At 50.2% G+C, this 17,584-nt stretch overlaps 1 protein-coding gene across 1 annotated transcript in view; it reads left to right on the top strand.

Moving 5' to 3' along the window:
* The window catches only part of Adcy1 (adenylate cyclase 1), a 116,536-nt gene that overhangs the window by 61,745 nt on the left and 37,207 nt on the right, over window positions 1-17,584 (top strand). Inside the window, exons 6-11 of the mRNA XM_013122702.3 lie at window positions 2,972-3,130; window positions 3,920-4,061; window positions 5,753-5,908; window positions 11,491-11,685; window positions 11,802-11,899; window positions 13,281-13,365. Coding sequence (XP_012978156.2) covers window positions 2,972-3,130; window positions 3,920-4,061; window positions 5,753-5,908; window positions 11,491-11,685; window positions 11,802-11,899; window positions 13,281-13,365 — 835 coding nt within the window. The remainder of the gene's footprint in view (window positions 1-2,971; window positions 3,131-3,919; window positions 4,062-5,752; window positions 5,909-11,490; window positions 11,686-11,801; window positions 11,900-13,280; window positions 13,366-17,584) is intronic.

The following is a 17,584-nucleotide window of genomic DNA, read 5'->3' as shown; positions in this document are numbered from 1 at the left end:
AGATGTTCCTGAGGGTAGGCTTCTGGGACACAGGTCACTGGAAGTCTTCTCCTAGTAGTGAAGTAGTTGAGCCTCTCCTCCCCCCAGCCACGGTCTGTGCCCCCTCCCTTTTCTGCTTATACCCCTCCCCTCCCACGGTGGAGCAGACCTCCACTTTTCCTGAGTGACCTCTGGCTGCTGAGGCTATAGAGGAGCTTGTGGGTTCCGGTCCCCAGCCTGGGGCATGAAGCATTCCTCGAGTGCTTTCATCCTTTGCCTGTGACTGGGGAAAGGGTGCTTGTGAGGACTGAGTGGGAGGATTTCGGCAGCCTCAGCTCGGGAGGGGATGACTCACCAGCTTCCAGGCGGAGGAAGGAGCCATCCCAAGAAGAGGGAGGCCTCTGCTGCGGGGTTTCCCCAGGATTCCCTCCGCTGCGCTGCCCGTGGGCCTGCTCAAGTCTGTCCACGTCACAGGGAAGCCCCCGCTGGCACGAGTGAGAACAGTGGCCTAATTATTCTTCCACGTGCCTTCCAAGCGCACAGAGCGCCTTCTTTCCTAACTAGATGCTATCTAGCATGGCCTTGCTCTGGAGTGTCTTTCGGCTGCTAGGCTGAGGTGGGAAATGCGTGTGTTTTCCCCGGTGACCTAGCTCTGAGCTGGTGAGAACAGCCTGTGCCATCAGTAAGTCCCTGGTGGATGCCCACGGTCTCCAGGCTGAGGTTCTTCTATCCAGGCGTTTCTTTCTCGAGCTGACTGAGTGTGAGCTACAGGATGTGCCACCAGATCTCAGTACAGGCTAACCTTGAGGACTGCTTTGTCTAATTACTGGTTTTAGAGTCAGCCCTGTGCATATGCTTAATTGGAGTTTTCTCTGAGGCAGAGGGTGCTGTATATACTTCTGAATTTCCTCTCACTCCAAAAAAACTCTCATCATGTTTAGGGGACCTGGGCATTCTGCACCTGTATATTATAGCCAGCGATTGCATTTTACAGATGCTGAAGCCAGGAGTCTGGAGAAGTTAAGAGCCTGCGTGTTGAGGGCACAAGTTGGAATAGATGGGGTAGGAGGAGTTGCTGTATTCTTCTATCATGCTAGGATGGAGGCTGGGGGACAAACGTGTTATCACTGCTTCTGGGAAGTCCTGCCTCATGACAGCAAATCGTTTAGAGTGCTCAATCTTCCCTCTTTATTTTTTCTGTTGTATGCATAGCTGTATCCATACATAGTGCTTGCAAGAATGGCTGAGCGAAAGGTTCTTGTTGAACAGAACACAGATTCTTCAACTTTGCTCTAATTCTTTGTCAGCCAGGGTTTGTGTACACAGAGAGGGAGGGCGGCCCCCATACCTCGGGGTTGGCTGCTCTCTATTGGGATCCAGAACCAAACGGGGCCAGGACAGCATTGTTCCTTTGTAGAAAATACTTGTCATAAGTAAATTGCTCTGAGATCATAAATAAGAAATATGGGATGAATAATGCAGACAGGGCGTGGGAATCCTGGTGTCCTGGAAATGAAGTACAATGTTTTGTTGGATTTGGACAAAACATGCCTGGGTCTAAGGGAGCCAAGAGGAACCACAGGGGAACAGCTGGCTGGGCTGTTTCTTAGAAGACACTCTCCAGGGTGCTATGGATTCCATCATGCCAGCCTTGACATACCAGAGGCAGAAGCTGCCAGGGAAGGCTGAGTGTTGGCAGGTGTTGGGTGCCAGACATGGGGGCCTTGTGGGCTTCTGCAGATCCCAGCTCATGGGGATCCAAAACAGCTGGTTTGGGAGGCTTAAGGGAGCTTGTGGGTATTTGTAGACACCGGCAAGTGTGTCCTCCAGCATCCCCAGGGCTGCCTTACCTTTTGTGGCTGCAGAAGCGGAAATGCTGAGTGTGCTCTAGAGCATGAAGGGCAGGTGTCTCCACGAGCTTTGCTCCTGTGGGTTTGAAGATGCCAGCCTTCTCTGTAGGGCTTTGTTTCAGTGTTTTATCAGAGGTTGGAAGAGCTTGGAATGAAGTTAAAATTTCAAAAGTTTCGTTCAAAATATAACAAGCAAAACAGAGCAATAGTCTGGCTTCCACATGCACCTCTGGGGTCGCTGAGGCTGAGGGTGCACTAGGAATTCAGGGCCCTGCCCGTGGGCTGCAGCTGGTTCCAGCCTCTTGCTTACCCAAGCGCAGAGGTAGGAGGCAGCTGTTTGGAAGACAGCCCAGGGAAGTCCGGAGGGCGTGGGGATATGCAGGTGTTCGTGTGGAGCATGGTGGATAGTTTGCAAACACAAGTCAGGGTGAAGGTTAGCCAGCCACGGGGCAGGGCCAACACATACAGGCCATTTCATTACTGCAAATGTGACCTGCGGCATCCTCCTAGGTGACGCTGCAGAGCTGGGGTGGAGATGCTCACTGAAGGCTGTACTGCTTGCCCTGTGATCACACACCTTCAGTGGAGGGCCTGGTGTTCTTCCTGGAGCATCCCTTGGTGTTGTCCCTTAGGAGAGTAGAAAAAGCTAGCAGGAGGAGCTTTACATCTCCTGCAGTGAGGTGTGCCACCAGAGTTGTCAGCGCTAATGTTGGCAGAGCCAGACTCACGCGCCAGGACACTGAGTCTCGTCGACCAGTAGTGGCATACCCTCAGCTGGCCACACTGCTTTAACTCCCACTGCGCGTCTTCATCCACTTCCCCAGAGCTGATTCCTCAGAGAGCGACCTACATGGAGGTCCTGGGCTCGTTTCCCTTCGGGGACTTCCCCGGGTGAGGAGGGGCGGGGGGGGGGGGACGACGCTGTGTTGGGAGCTCTTAGAGCTCATTGAGTTGCTGTGGCTGACTTTTAGCTCGCAGGTGGGAAGCAATGTGCTGCTGTCCTCAGACCTCCATGTCCCAGTCACGTCACAAACCCAAGCAGACTGTTTCTGTCTGTGCACGGCCTCGCGGTGCAGCCCGTGATAACCCATTGAGGTAGCTGTGGGCAGCCTTCAGTCCCGCACCCTACGTCTGTGTTACAGATCTGTGGCTGAGGCTACCGAAGTAGACCTGAACATGCGTGTGGGACTACACACCGGCAGGGTCCTCTGTGGTGTCCTGGGCCTACGAAAGTGGCAGTACGATGTATGGTCCAATGACGTGACCCTGGCCAACGTCATGGAGGCTGCTGGCTTACCTGGGTAAGTTGTCGTGTGGGCGGAACCCGAGTGCCTCGGCTAGAGTCCTCATTTAGGGCTTTGATCCTGAGGGTACTTGGGTAGGGTCTGCTTTTTCCCTCCGTGGAACCCAGCTGAGGCCCAGGCACATCTGGATGAGTGTGGGTCCAGTACATGGGGTATTCTCATATCCTATTATTAGTTCTCTGTTTTATTTTCCCACACCTGTGCATGGAAGATGCCGTGACTTTAGAGCCTCCCTAGTGACCGCCAGCTGCAGAGTTTGAACATGAACTCAAGGCTTTCTCCTACAGGGAATTCAGAAAGTCTGGGAAGAGCTGGCCTGGCAGAGCGGGTTGGAATTCTGTGGGTCAGAGAAGCAGGGGCAGGTTGAGGTTCCCACATCGTTTCCTACTGCCTTCGGCTCTCTGACTACCATCATCCATGATCTGCAGCTCTTCATTGGGCTGGCTGTGAGGTTTTCCCCTCCCCCTTTTCACTCTGATTGTTTTGTTCTCATCTTCGTTATTACAATCTTCTGATTGTTTCTCTCTCTGCCTTGGGTCTCTCCCGATCCTTCATCCTTTGTGGCCTTCTCCAGCTCTATTCTGGCTCCAGGGTGTGTATCTCATCACTTGGCTTGTCTGGGCCTTCCTGTCCTTTCTTCCCAGGTTACCCATGCTTTGGAACAAGAGTGCATATGCCTCAGGAGTCTTGTCCCGAGCAGAGCAACCTCTGCTGTGACGCCTCACCCAGGACCCCGCACAGCCACAATTGTGAGTTCACACTCAGCTTCGTATTCTTCTCTTACAGGAAGGTTCACATCACAAAGACGACCCTGGCGTGCTTGAATGGGGACTACGAAGTAGAGCCGGGTCACGGCCACGAGAGGAACACCTTCCTGAGAACTCACAACATCGAGACCTTCTTTATTGTGCCCTCCCATCGGAGAAAGGTGGGCAGCCAGGCCCCCTTACTCAGCCATTAAACAGCCTGCCCAGCAGAGCTCTACAGAAACAATGGCTCTCACCTGTCACCTCCAGCTCTCACCAGCGCTCCTCCGGATGTCACCCCAGAGATGCAGGGTGCAGGGCTTTGCCTCATGTATGTAGGAGGGGAGAAGAGTAAGAGCTGGTAGGAGTCTGGAGTCAGAAATGTGGGGGTGACTGGGCCACTTCGGGTCCTTTGTCCTTTCTGTGGCCCCTTCACTCCTTGGCATAGTGGCCAGGAACTTCCTGCAGGAGGTTGGGGTACAAATCTTTGTGAATGTATGAATGCTGTGTAAGAGGGAGCTGACCATCCTGTGTTGTGAATGCTGTGTAAGAGGGAGCTCTGACCATCCTGTGTAAGAGGGAGCTGACCATCCTGTGTTGTGAATGCTGTGTAAGAGGGAGCTCTGACCATCCTGTGTAAGAGGGAGCTCTGACCATCCTGTGTTGTGAATGCTGTGTAAGAGGGAGCTCTGATCATCCTGTGTTGTGAATGCTGTGTAAGAGGGAGCTCTGACCATCCTGTGTTGTGAATGCTGTGTAAGAGGGAGCTCTGACCATCCTGTGTTGTGAATGCTGTGTAAGAGGGAGCTCTGACCATCCTGTGTTGTGAATGCTGTGTAAGAGGGAGCTCTGACCATCCTGTGTTGTGAATGCTGTGTAAGAGGGAGCTCTGACCATCCTGTGTTGTGAATGCTGTGTAAGAGGGAGCTGACCATCCTGTGTTGGATGCTTCAGGTCACACTGCCAGGGGGAAGTAGATGTGGTTAGGATTGAGGGTGACAGAGATGCCCCCAGGGCTCAGGTGACGACGGTTCCAGCTGATTGGAGGGTTTGTACTGAGATGAGGGCACCGACTCAGATGACAGCTGGGCTCAGAGGAGGTTATGAACTCAGGTAACTTACTTGTTGAGGCCAGGGTTAGAGCTCAGTGAAGATGGTGGTGTGTTGGTGAGCTCAGTGAAGATGGTGATGTGTTGGTGAGCTCAGTGAAGATGGTGGTGTGTTGGTGAGCTCAGTGAAGATGGTGGTGTGTTGCTGAGCTCAGTGAAGATGGTGGTATGTCGGTGAGCTCAGTGAAGATGGTGGTGTGTGGTGAGGGTGTGAGCTCAGGTGAGGGTGTGTGTTTAGATGAGGGTGTGAACTTGGGTGAAGGTGTGAGCTCATGAGGATCTGGGCTCAGGTAAGGATTCTAGTTCAGGTGAGTGTGCTGGTTCTAGTGAGGCTATTGCCTGGTGTGAAGTTTCAGAATCAGGTGATGAAGTGTGCTCACATGTAGGTGGGGGTGTGTGTTCATGTGAGTTTGTGTGCTCAGGTGAGAGTGCGTGTTCAGGTGATGGTGTGAGCTCACGTGAGGGCATGGGCTCAGGTGTAGGCAAGTCCTCACATGACAATTGTGGGTGACGGTTGCTTTGAAGACGTGGATTCTGGTTCAGGTTATGGGTTAGGTGAGTGTGCCTGTTCACATGAAGATATGGGTTTAGTTGAGAGTGCAGGCTCCTGTGAGATCAAGAATGTAGATTCCGGCATGCAGACGACAGCAAGCAACCTAATTTCAGTGCCCTGTAGTTCCTATCACTGTCAAGGTCATGTTTCCAGCCCGAGAGTCAAGATCTGCTTCATTGACGCTATTTCCCCTACCCTTGTGTTTGGATAGATATTTCCAGGCTTGATTCTCTCAGATATAAAACCAGCCAAGAGGATGAAGTTCAAGACTGTCTGCTACCTGCTGGTGCAGCTCATGCACTGCCGGAAAATGTTCAAAGCCGAGATCCCTTTCTCCAACGTAATGACGTGTGAGGACGATGATAAGGTAGGCGTGGCCTAGGGCCATGGGCACTGTTCCTGAGCTCCTACCCTGTGCGGCTTGGCTAGAACACTCCTCCCCACTGATACCCTTATGAGCTTGTGATGCAGCACAAGTCTGCGTTACCTTGTGTTTATCCAGGTCTAAGCTCATATCCCACAAGCAGTCCGAGGATCTCTGGTTAGTCCTTTAGGTCTGTTGTCTTAACTTTCTAATCTTCAGCTTGATCCTCCTCCGAGCCTGCCCCTTCCTATCCCAGTGGCCTTCTGCGGTCCCACCCCCTCACTTGGTTGGCTTCTTACTTCTCACACTGCATGGGGCACATGAAAACGGGTACAGGAAGTGAGTGGAGGGGTGGGACTTGGATATGTAAAAGGTTCAGCTAGCAGGACACAGCCTTGATTTCTAGCTTGGTGTGTTAGCCAGCCCAGGCTGCCACAACAAAAGAGTCTAGTCTGAGAGGTGCAAACTACAGGCACTCACTCACTGGAAGCCAGATGTCCACGGTCAGGGTAACTACAGGCCTACACTCTTCTTCTCTGGCAGGAACTATCTTCTTACTGTGTCCTTATGGGCTCTGGCGTCACCTCCTCTCTTCCTAAGGGTGCAATCACCTCCTGAGTGTCCAGCTGTTCTTCCATTGTCATCTGGGAGTTAGAGTTTCAACTCATGGATCTGGGGGCTGTGTAAGGGTTCGGCCATCACAGCTGGCCGAACTTTCTTCCTTTCCCAGCATGCTTCACTGCGCCCTGCCTTCCAGGGCCACTGAGGAACGTAAAGGCGTCCCAGCTCGCTGTGATACGGCGCTCATAAGCCCTTGTCCGTCCTTGGCACCCCATCTTGTGTTTCACTTTGGTCACTTTGGGGCCCGCGTCCCCAGAGGACCTGTTTGGAAGGAGATTATGCTGCCATTTCTTTTCCTCCACTTCCTTCTTTTATTTGTTTTTTTCCGGAAGGGCTATTATTTGGATGTTGGAGCTCTTGAATTGACTGAATTCCCCCCAGCCCAGCTCTTTCCTTCTTCTGGAAAGTTTTTTCACCTTTCTCATCTGTCTTAGTCAGGGTTTCTATTGCTGAGAGAAGACACCGTGATGGAAACTCACTTTGGGGAGGAACGGGTTTGTGTGGCTCACACTTCCACATTGCTGTTCATCACTGAAGGAAGACAGGACAGGAGCTCACGCAGGGCAGGAACCTGGAGGCTGGAGCTGATGAGGGCCATGGAGGGGAGCTGCTTACTGGCTTGCTCCTCCTGACTTACTCAGCCTGCTCTCTTATAGAACCCAGGACCACCAGCCCAGGGATGGCCCCACCCACCATAGGACTGATCCCTAGTTGAGAAAATGCCTTACAGCTGCATCTCATGGAGGCTTTTCCTCAGCTGAGGCACCTTCCTCTCTGATGAATCTAGCTTGTGTCAAGTTGACACACAAAACCAGTCAGTACATCGTCCAACACTTCTATTGAGCTTTTCAATTCTTAAAAGTCCCAAGTACTGTTTGTTTTATGAATAATTCCCTGTGAAATTGTATTCCTATGCCAGAGACCCCAGGCTAGCTCTTCCTTGCTACATATCTAAGGATGCCCTTGAACTTCTGATTCTCCTGTCTCTACCTCCCAAACACTGGGATTGAAGATGTGTGCCATCTCATCTGGTTTTATCTCCTGCAAGGTATCAAACCCAGGACTTCACAGGTATGACAGGCAAGCACTACAGCCCTAGCTTCCACCACTCACAGAGCTTGTTTTTAATTTTTGTAGTATTTGTGGGTAGGTATGCATACATGCCTGTGTACCATGGGATGCATGGGGATGCTTGCAGAAGCTGGTTTTCTACTGCTACTATAGGGGTTCTGAGACCCTAACTCAGCCATCAGAGCTATCAGAGCTGGTGGAAGATGCCTTTTCCATCTGAGCCACCTTGCTGTCTCAAGATTTTTATTCTATTTTATTTTTAATGGTATGTGGCCTGGTGTGTGTTGTGTGTTGTGTGTTGTGTGTGTGTGTGTGTGTATTGGGATGTGCACCTGTGGAGACTGAGGTTGGTGTTGGGCATCTTCCTCAATGGTTTTCCACCTTATTCTTTGAGGCAGGCTCTCCCCCTGCAATCCGGCACTCACCCAGACTGCTAGTCTAACTAGTCAGCGGATTCAGAGAACCCCCTGACTCTGCATACCTAGCTCTGGAATGACAGGTGGGCTCTGACATGGGTTTTGGGAGCTGCATGTCAGTCCTTACTCTTGCTGCTTGCCTGGTGGGCTCTTTAGCCACTGGCCCTTCTCTTCAGCCCACTCATGGAGGTTTTTCAGAATATCTGGTCCCAGAAAGATCTGTTTTCTCTGAGCAGCTTGTCTTTATTCTTCCTTTAAGCTTGTCTGTCATCTTCTGGAATCCCATAGACACCCAGAGTCTTTACTGCTTTGTTCTTGATGGAGAGGATAGCAAAGCTGGCTGCACGTGCCAAGCCAGGGACGGCTCTCCAATGCAGGCCTTCCCGTGGGCACCAGGGTTTTGTGTCTTGGATGACCAGACAGTCAGTCGCTTGTGGGTTTTCAGATCTTCTGGGCGTGTGGTGCTGGTAATGGCGGTGTCTCAGGCCTCATTTCAACCACACAGGGCCAGAGACCTGATGTCCCTTCTTGGGAAGACCGCACATTGTTTTTGGTAGGAAGTATACCAAAGAGCATGGGATGCCCCTTAGGACTCTAATGCCCCCTTGTGGATGGCTCTTGACCAGAGCCTTTGGTATCCACTCTGTCCAGGCCTCTGGAATCACACTGACTTTACCTTGGGTTTGCTTGCTCAACCACCTGTTACTGCCTTTCCCGCCATTGTTTTCTCTGTTGTTACTGACTTTATACCTTTTAAAGAAGCTTCCTGATGTAGTTCAGGACAAAGCAAGGTTCTGTTGCCTCTTGTTTATAGTGGTTCCATGTGACAAGGGTTTGTGTGTGTGACTTCTCTTTGCTGGAACTTTATCTGAAACTGTTCTAAGATCTTCATTCATGGTGGATCGAATCAGGGAGGATTGGCCTTTATGTGTTCCAGGCAGCTGGGGGCTGCAGTATACTAAATGCTTGGCTTCTGTCACAGATAGTAGGAATTTTATTCCCCCCCCTCTCTCTTACACACACACACACACACACACACACACACACACACACACACACACGCAACGATTTAAAGCAGCATGGAAGTCACTTGTGTGGATGATATGGAAATCAAGTGTTCTGCATTGCTCCTGGTTTTCTGTTTCCTTCTGGAAACCAACTTGAGTGTAAAGTGGGTGGTAACCATGGGAATTGAGCCTTTTCCTACCCTGGAAATGCCTTGGGCATTTGGAGGCTCACATAGGTCCCAGCCTTTTCTTTGTGGCTGAATGGCCTCCAGGTGTAGACACAGCCTGACTTCCCTAGTGGCTTGTTGATAAACAGGGACTTCATTTCCAAGTATCACGTTCATGGGTGCTGGGCACATCTAATTTCACAGACAACTTAGTGAATAGTACAGGATAGACTGGGGTTGGGGAGACTGCTGGACTAATGGAGTACTGTTTTAATCCGGAGTACTGTTGTTTTAATGGAGTACTGTTTTAATCTGTATCCCCTGCCACCAACTTGGGCTCTCCCCAGCATTTTGCTCTGTCTATGGCGTGTGTAAACCCTGACTTCTCCAGCCACTCCAGTGTGGGAACCTAGCAAGGCTTGGAGTGTTATGGAGGTTTTTCCCGCCCCCCCCCTGGTCCCCCAGCCACCTCAACCCCAAATAAACACACGGGCACTGTGTCAATTATAAAACTGTTGACCACTTTTATAATGAACCCGTAACGACTTATCTATGTATTTCCACGTGGTCTTGGCTTACTGGAGAATGCCCAGACCTGTTCTCCATTAGTGGCCACATGGTGACTCTTTCTGGTGGCTTTCTCTTTCCCAGAATTCTCCTCGTCTCCTAGTCCTGCCTATCTTCTGCCTTACTGGCCAACAGTGTTTTATTCATCAACCAGTAAGAGGACCATGTATGCAGAAGGATCCCCATCACTGGTGTTTTGCCGGACATTGTGTTTGCTCCCCGCTGCCAGTCTGTCTGCACTTTGTCTGGACATTGGGGATGATGATCAGCTGCATGAATTTACTGGAGATAGCATTTAGCTTGTTTGGTCCACACCGATTGAAACCAATTGCAGTGACTTTTTAAATTATCTTGGGTTTTCTTGGTCAGTAATAATATGTACTTTAAACAGGGCTGCTGTTCCTCTTTCTCCTCTAATAATTAAGCTGATGATAGTGATAAGGGTGGGCATTCTTGCTCATTCTGAGTCTCAATGGAGATGCACAGGATTTTACTGATCCTTGTGGGGCTTTGAGCTGGGAATACCAGCCTTGGAAGTGGTGCCTGTAAGTTAATGTTTACGTTTTTTTAAGTGCTGACTGGATGCTGTATTTTAGGAAATACAAGAGTGTGGATCAAGGTGATCTGCCATGGGCTTTTGCCTCTGCAATCCTCGGATGCCTCAGGTCCTCTGATCTTACCCAGTGCAGTGGGGTGCCATTTTGTTATGTGGTTTGGTATAACTGGGAAGTTGGGGATTCTTAACATATAGACTTTCTCGTGGTCTTTGGCTGCCATTGTGTGGTCATTTCTGCTTTTCTGGTTTCCCGTTCTTGTTCATTTGGTCGAGAGACAATAGCTTTTCTCATGGCCCCTGTCAGTTTTACTGCACCCATTGACACTTCCTGGTGCGGGCTCCTCTGGCCTGGGGTAGATATGACAAAAGATGCCCCACGGGACCCCTTGTCACACACAGTTCCTCTTTGAGTCCTAGAGTTCTGAAAGCCCGCTCTCCCTTCCCACCTTTAACAGCCTTGCGTTGTCTGTGTTTTGCTGTTTTGTTGGAACACGGAGGAGGAGGAGGAGGCTCATTCCATCCTTTCTGCAGCTGCATTGTGGTGTCTCAGCAGTCTATCTTCTGTTGAGATGTGGGAAGCGCCAGAGTCTTTGCTATGAACCCTTGGCTGTGAGACCACAGCAGGTGCCTTCGGATTACGCTGTTTTCCTTTCTACAACCTGGTACCTTCCTGTTCCTGTCATGTGATGTACGGAAGAGGGCATCACACCCTGGTGCTTCCAGCCCAGGCTACCTGTTACTTCACACCATTCCTCTCTCAAACAGACTTAGGCACCCCTTCCTACATATGTGGGCTTGTGAGTGAAGGTGGTTACCCTGTCCAAGTATCCTTTCTGCATGTGGGGGCTAGTGGGGGCAGGTGGCTGCTTGTCCCAGGCATATTTGTCACTGAATCACACAGCCCTCTCCACGCTGATGTCAAATAGACATTCTGTAATTTGCAACACAGACCTGGGAACCTGAATACTGGGTGTTAGGCCACCTCCTTTGCCAACTCTGGCCAGCAGGGGGCAGCGCTATGACAGTGTCTCAGAGTTGTGAACCCAGCCGGGACTGGCCAGCAGGGGGCAGCGCTATGACAGTGTCTCAGAGTTGTGAACCCAGCTGGGACTGCACCGCTATCAGGTGCGTACGGGTGGAACACTTGATGCTCTTTTCTCTATTTCCATCGTGGCCGCAGCGGAGGGCATTGAGGACAGCCTCGGAGAAGCTCAGAAACCGCTCATCCTTCTCTACCAATGTGGTCTATACCACTCCGGGCACACGTGTCAACAGGTACATCAGCCGTCTTCTTGAAGCCCGCCAGACAGAGCTGGAGATGGCAGACCTGAACTTCTTCACCCTGAAGTACAAACACGTCGAACGAGAGCAAAAAGTAAGTGGCTTGGGACTTCATCCTTTCCCGTGTCCCCAAGGACTGTGTGTCTTGGAGATGGGCTGATCACTCTATTCTCTTTCTCCCCCCCCACGCTCCCTCCCCCTCCCCCACAGTACCACCAGCTTCAGGATGAGTACTTCACCAGCGCCGTTTTCCTCGCCCTCATCCTGGCTGCCTTATTTGGGCTTGTCTACCTTCTGATAATTCCACAGTAAGTGCTGTCCCTGGGCTACTCCATGGCATGGGCAGGTGACCAAGAATGCCAGGACTCTAGCGGAACTGGTTGTTTTTCTTGTTTTGAGACTGAGCAGCTGACAGGAAGCCATTGAAGGGAAGCAGGGCTGATTTTTGGGCTCCCAGTTTGAAGGTACAGTTCATCATGCAGGGGCACGGGGCATCAGCAGACGCTTCTGGCTTTCATGGCAGGAGCATGAGGCCGCTCGCTCACATCCGCATGGTGTATAAGTGGAGTGCGGGTGACTTGGTGACTTGAGGTTCACACTCTGTGACTCACGTCCTCCCATGATGCCCCACATCCTAAAGATTTGACATCCTACCCAGATAGTGCCACTGTCCCGGAACCAAGTGTTCAAACCCATTTCCCTCTGACACCGAACACTGGGGGTGGACCCCGGTGTCCTTAAGTCCTCAAGATCTGCTTCCCAGCCGCACTCTTCTGTTGAGCCTGGCATTTGAGGAGGGCATTGGCCACTTGCCTTGCTTCTTCATGCACTCTAGGCAGAACTTTGACAAGTCCCTTGGCAAACAACATCGTCACTGTTTTTAGTTTTGAATCTGCTGAATTCCGAGACGTGGTGTGATTTTCGGATTTTCCATTCACACGACATGCACCGTTGTCCTCAGAGGTCTCTCTGAGGAGGACACATGGCCTTTCTGTCTTCTGGGTCCTTACCACTTCAAAAAAAGTGAAAATGGGAAGGGTGCAGACCCTGGGTAGGAAGAAAATATAGTGATTTAAGTGACATTTAATCACCATACGAGTCAGTGTAAGCTTGGAGCTTTTGTTTGGAGGAAGACACCAGGAAGTCTCCAGCTGTCCTTTTCCTCGGGCACTTGTTTCCTAGTAGGACAGGCCTTGAGGGCATGATGTCTCCTCCAAGTTTTCAGAAAGCATGTGGAAAATCTCTACACCTGTTCAGGACAGCAAGCCTCAGCTGTGGACTTCGCAGACAGCTGTGAGCTGTTGACTGGATGGTTTTGTCTAGGGTTTATGTTTTCTCTAGAAACATCTTTCCCAGACAAATATCAATAGTACAGCTCCATGAAGTTGAGCACTTCCTCCACTAAGAGGACAGGTCCCCTGAAAGTGGTGTGACCTGAAGCCAAGGCTGAACTTTGGGGTGAGGTAGTATGGATGGGGATGGACTTGGGAACCTCACCCGGGAGCTCCAAATGCCTTCACTAGGAGAGAGTCAGGTGAAGTAAGTCCCCAGGGACAAATGGATAATGGCAATACTTCCTCCTGAGGTTCAGGCCGTGGTGGCCGGGAAGAGAGGTCCACTTTTGAGGTACTTATCTGATACATCGTACCTTGCTCCCACCTAGCAGTGACCTGTGTCCTCTGTCCCCAGGAGTGTGGCTGTGCTGCTGCTGCTGGTGTTTTCTATCTGCTTCTTGGTGGCCTGTATCCTGTACCTGCACATCACGCGGGTCCAGGTATGTTTGTGTGTCTTCTACAGGTGTCCAGGTATGTGAGCCTGTGTCCAAGACCATGTACCTGAGTATTTTCTGTGCAGTCTCATGGCAAAGCAGTTCCATCCTTCATTCTCGGTGGCAAGTAGAAGATAATCTATCCAGTGTGCTGTGCATGATGCAGAGCGGTGTCTTGGAAGAAATATTGGATCAGTGGGTGGTAAATACTGATGTAAAAGGATCTTGAAGTATTGACTTTGCTACTTGGTTGGAGAGCCCAGGGTAGTTTGTTTCTTATGTATCCATATAAACAGATCTAAGGTGGGCATGGTCCCGGGGGCTATCCGCACTGTCATGACCCTGATGCTTGTGACATTTGCACTTTTAGGGCAAAGGCAGAGCATCGTGTTCTTGCCTGCTCACCCCGCCCCCGCATTAGAGCTCTGTTTCTTGTGGCCCCGCCCCTTTTCTCATAGGCTTAGCCTGTTTCCCAGTGCCCGATCTCCAGCACATCCGTACTGGAGATGCTAGACCCGAGCTTACTTTAGTTTCACTCACTTAACTCCATCACTATTTCCAGGTACATCTTGCCTTTTTTTATTTTTCTAATTTAAAAGATACATTTACAGTTAGTTGGCTTCCAGAGGTTGAGTGACATTTAGTTTGAAATTTCCAGCTTCAAATAATATTGCCTTTGTCATAGAATTTCTACGAAAGCATGACATGGGGGATGGTAATTTTTAAAACTGTCATTTGGTCTGCATTGATGGGAGCCAGTGTGTCTGCCTAATGGTGTGCAAAAAGTGTGAAGATGTGTGTGTGTGTGTTGGGGGGAGGGGCGGGTGGAGAGAGTAGACCATACACAGCCCAGGGAACACAGAGACCCCGGAGCCCCACCCAGCATCTGGTCGGGATTCCAGTTCCCCTGGGCAGAATCACACCACTCTCTTCACGACCTTACACATTGCCCGTAAAACTAATATTGAAGCCCAAACACCAGCCGGCTCGGTGAATGCATGTCCTGTGAGATCAAATGGTGATGGCCTTCCCGAAACCACCCCCTGTGAAAACCCAGCTGCCCTCCTGGGAGGGGACTCAGGCCGGCATAACTCCTGATGTTAACAGTCAGGGCAGCTGTCCCCCGCTGCCCACTCCTGGCCTCACCAAAGAGCAGCATGGAGGGTTTCCTAAACTGGTGCTTTGGAAGCGGCAGCTCCCACAGCTTCAGAGGTTGACTTCTCTGGTGCCTGACTTCATGCTGGCTGACACACAGGAAGCAGAGAGGAACCTGCACTCAGCTGGAGCAGAGGCCGGTGGGACTTAGCTCCCGGAAGGGTGTACCAGGACAAGGTGGATAAACTCAAGCTCACACAGTGACTGTGTCCACCAGGCTGTGTTGGGCTCTGTGCTTCATTCTGGGGCTGATCAGGCTGTGGCAGAGGCTGTGGGAACAGACGGTGGGATAGAGGCTGTCGGGGTGGTAGAGCAGGCAGGAAGTCAGGTTAAGCAGGAGAGAATCCAGCATAGCCAGCCACGCAGGTGTGACAGCTGTGTCCAAGGAGCTATGGCATTAACAGTGTAGCTGTGCTTTCCTCCACAGTGGCCATGGGGACAGTTGCATTGGCCCCAGTCCCTAAAGACAACTCACTTCCTACTTACTTCATCGAGCACACTCACAGAATCAGTGCTGAGCACGGGTCAGAGAGGAGTGAAGAGAGAGCCCAGGGTTGCTTCAAGCCAGATGACTGTCTTTTGGATGGTCTGTCTACCCCTTAGTGCTCACATCAGTCCAATGCCAGCCTCCCTTGATAGCCAAATACGATAGCATCCCAGCTTTATGTCTACCAGATAGGAGCGTGCATCTAGAACAGGGGACTCTGCCCTCCACACCATTCAAAAAATCCACTGGCCTCCTGCCCGTCATGTTGGCCTCTCCTGGGTTCGCTCAGAGGAGCGGAACATGGAAAGTGGGCATATCCGTCTGCACAGGGAGGCCCCCTGTAGGGACCTGACTGTGATGGGGCTCATCTAAGGTTCGCAGACCCAGGAGAGACAGAAAGCAAGGACACCTTTTCTGGCCTGCTCCTTGGACACTTTCCCATTTGTTCCTACTGCTGAGGTCCTTTCCAAAGAAAGCAGATCAGCACAGACAGGCAGCTGGGCCCCAGTGTTCACTGCCACACTGCTGACAGCAGCCAAGATAGACTCTACCTAAAGATTCCTGATCGGTGGACAGCTTGTCAAAACCATCTCGGTTTCCTGTTGCTTCCAGACATAGCTGCAGTCAACAGACACCCAAAGTCTCATCTGTTTGTGGTGTCTCAGCTCTAGAGAGTGGTAGTCCATGCATGTCTCTTGATATGTAAGATATCAAACCATGGCTTCTCAAAAGGCTGTGGGGAATGACTGACTCCCGGTCCGTTATGGTTGGTAGAATTCAGTTCTGGGCTATTGTGAGTCTCATCCTTTCTTTATTGGCTGCTGCTGTGTCCTCCTCCTCAAACCCTCAGTGGCAAGCAGACCTCTCTATTTCCCTCCTCCGTCTGTCCATAAAAAAGCTCTGCTTTTATTTTTTATCGTGTTTTCACTTTTAATTGAAAAGTAGTAATCATTTAAATATATTTGTCAGATACAATATGATGTTACACATTATGTTGCAGAATGATTAAATCAAGCAAGGGAACATATTTGTTAATCACACACAGTGGCTTGCTTGTTTTGTAGTGAGATCATCTAAAGTCAACTCCTAGCAGTTTTGAAACATGCAATATATTCGCTGTAGCCCCTATGCCGTGCAATCCATCACACAACCTCATTCTTCCCAGATCACTGAATCAATTTTGTCGCATTTTCCTATGAACCCCTTACTGGATCTTCTGAGTTTGAGTCTTAGATCCCATACCTCAGTGAGATCATGCAGCTACTTCTGCACCTGATCTACTTTATTTAACGTAACTTCCAGGTTTAGCAATACTTGGTGTAAATTGAAGGATTTCTCCTTCTGTGAGGCTGAGTAGTACTCCACTCTTCGTTGTCCGTTTGTCAGTCGGTCAGCAGGATACCTTAGATTAGGTTGACTCCGTCTTGACTACCGTGAGTGAATGTGGGGCATGGGGACGCAGCTGCCTACTCTTCACTTGTCTCCTGAGAGAGGATCTCCTGTATCCCAGAGATCTCAAACCTGCCCTGTAGTCAGGGAAATTCTGAGCCTCCTCCTTCTACCCCCTTGAGTGCTGGGATTACAGAGGTGTGCCCCATACCTTGTTGTATGCCGTAGTGGGGGTGGAACCTAAGAATTTGTATCTCCCAAGCGAGCGCCCTACTAACTGCATCACCTGTCTCCTCTTCTTCGGATTGATGTCTTTCTTTTTTATGCAGAGCCAATGGGAGCGTCACTGGATCACACGGAAGCTCTGTTCTTAGTCTGACCACAGGCCTCCCTTGTTTCCCGTAACATTCTGGCCCCTGTGATTGTCAGTTGTTTGATAAGCCACTCCAGCTAGGCCAGGGGCATCTCATTATGGTTTAGTTTGTACATCTCTGGCGATTTGTGATGATGTCCATGTATCAGTATCAGACTTTGGTCTATATTTACTTGGGAAGTATATATTAAATCCTTTGCTTAAAAGTTGGATCATTCCTTTACTTGCTATTGAATTGTCTGCATTCCATATGCATTTTGGATATTTAGCCCCTCATCATCTATATGCTTTACAAATAATGTTTCCTAATATGTGAGTTATGTCTTTATTAGTCATCATAGACGCCAAAGCTCTGTGGCATTGGCCCAGCAACGTTTCTTTGGATGCAGCTCTAGAAGCACAGGGGTGGGGAGAAATGGGCAATGGGTTTGCCTCCAGGTAAAATGCCTTGGTGCAGAAAATAAATCCTTCTGCATCTAGAGATGTTATGTGACCAGATGAGATGCTTGAGTTACTCCCGTCTGAATGACTTGTTATAGAGTCCCTTCTGTAGTGGTGTAATGTCATGTGATTCCAGGCAATGGCACTCAAGGGTCTTGGTGCTAGAACTGGGGTGAGAGACCTCCAGGGCCATTAAGAACTATCGTCTGCACCAAATGTGCTAAGTAAATGCTCATTTTGTAGATTTTTATTTTGCTGTAATTTGTAACCTGAATAGAGGTTTTGGTAGTTTAACAAGCATTTCTAAAGGTTATAGGAGAATCCTAACCTTGCCTGTTGAAGTTACTTTGCATTGTTTCTGCTTATGTGGTTATCCTTCT

Source organism: Mesocricetus auratus, unplaced genomic scaffold (genome assembly GCF_017639785.1).
Source record: "Mesocricetus auratus isolate SY011 unplaced genomic scaffold, BCM_Maur_2.0 Super-Scaffold_100006, whole genome shotgun sequence".
NCBI lineage: Eukaryota > Metazoa > Chordata > Mammalia > Rodentia > Cricetidae > Mesocricetus > Mesocricetus auratus.
The sequence above is the reverse complement of the archived record's forward strand: the minus strand, read 5'-3'. Positions and strand labels throughout refer to the sequence as shown.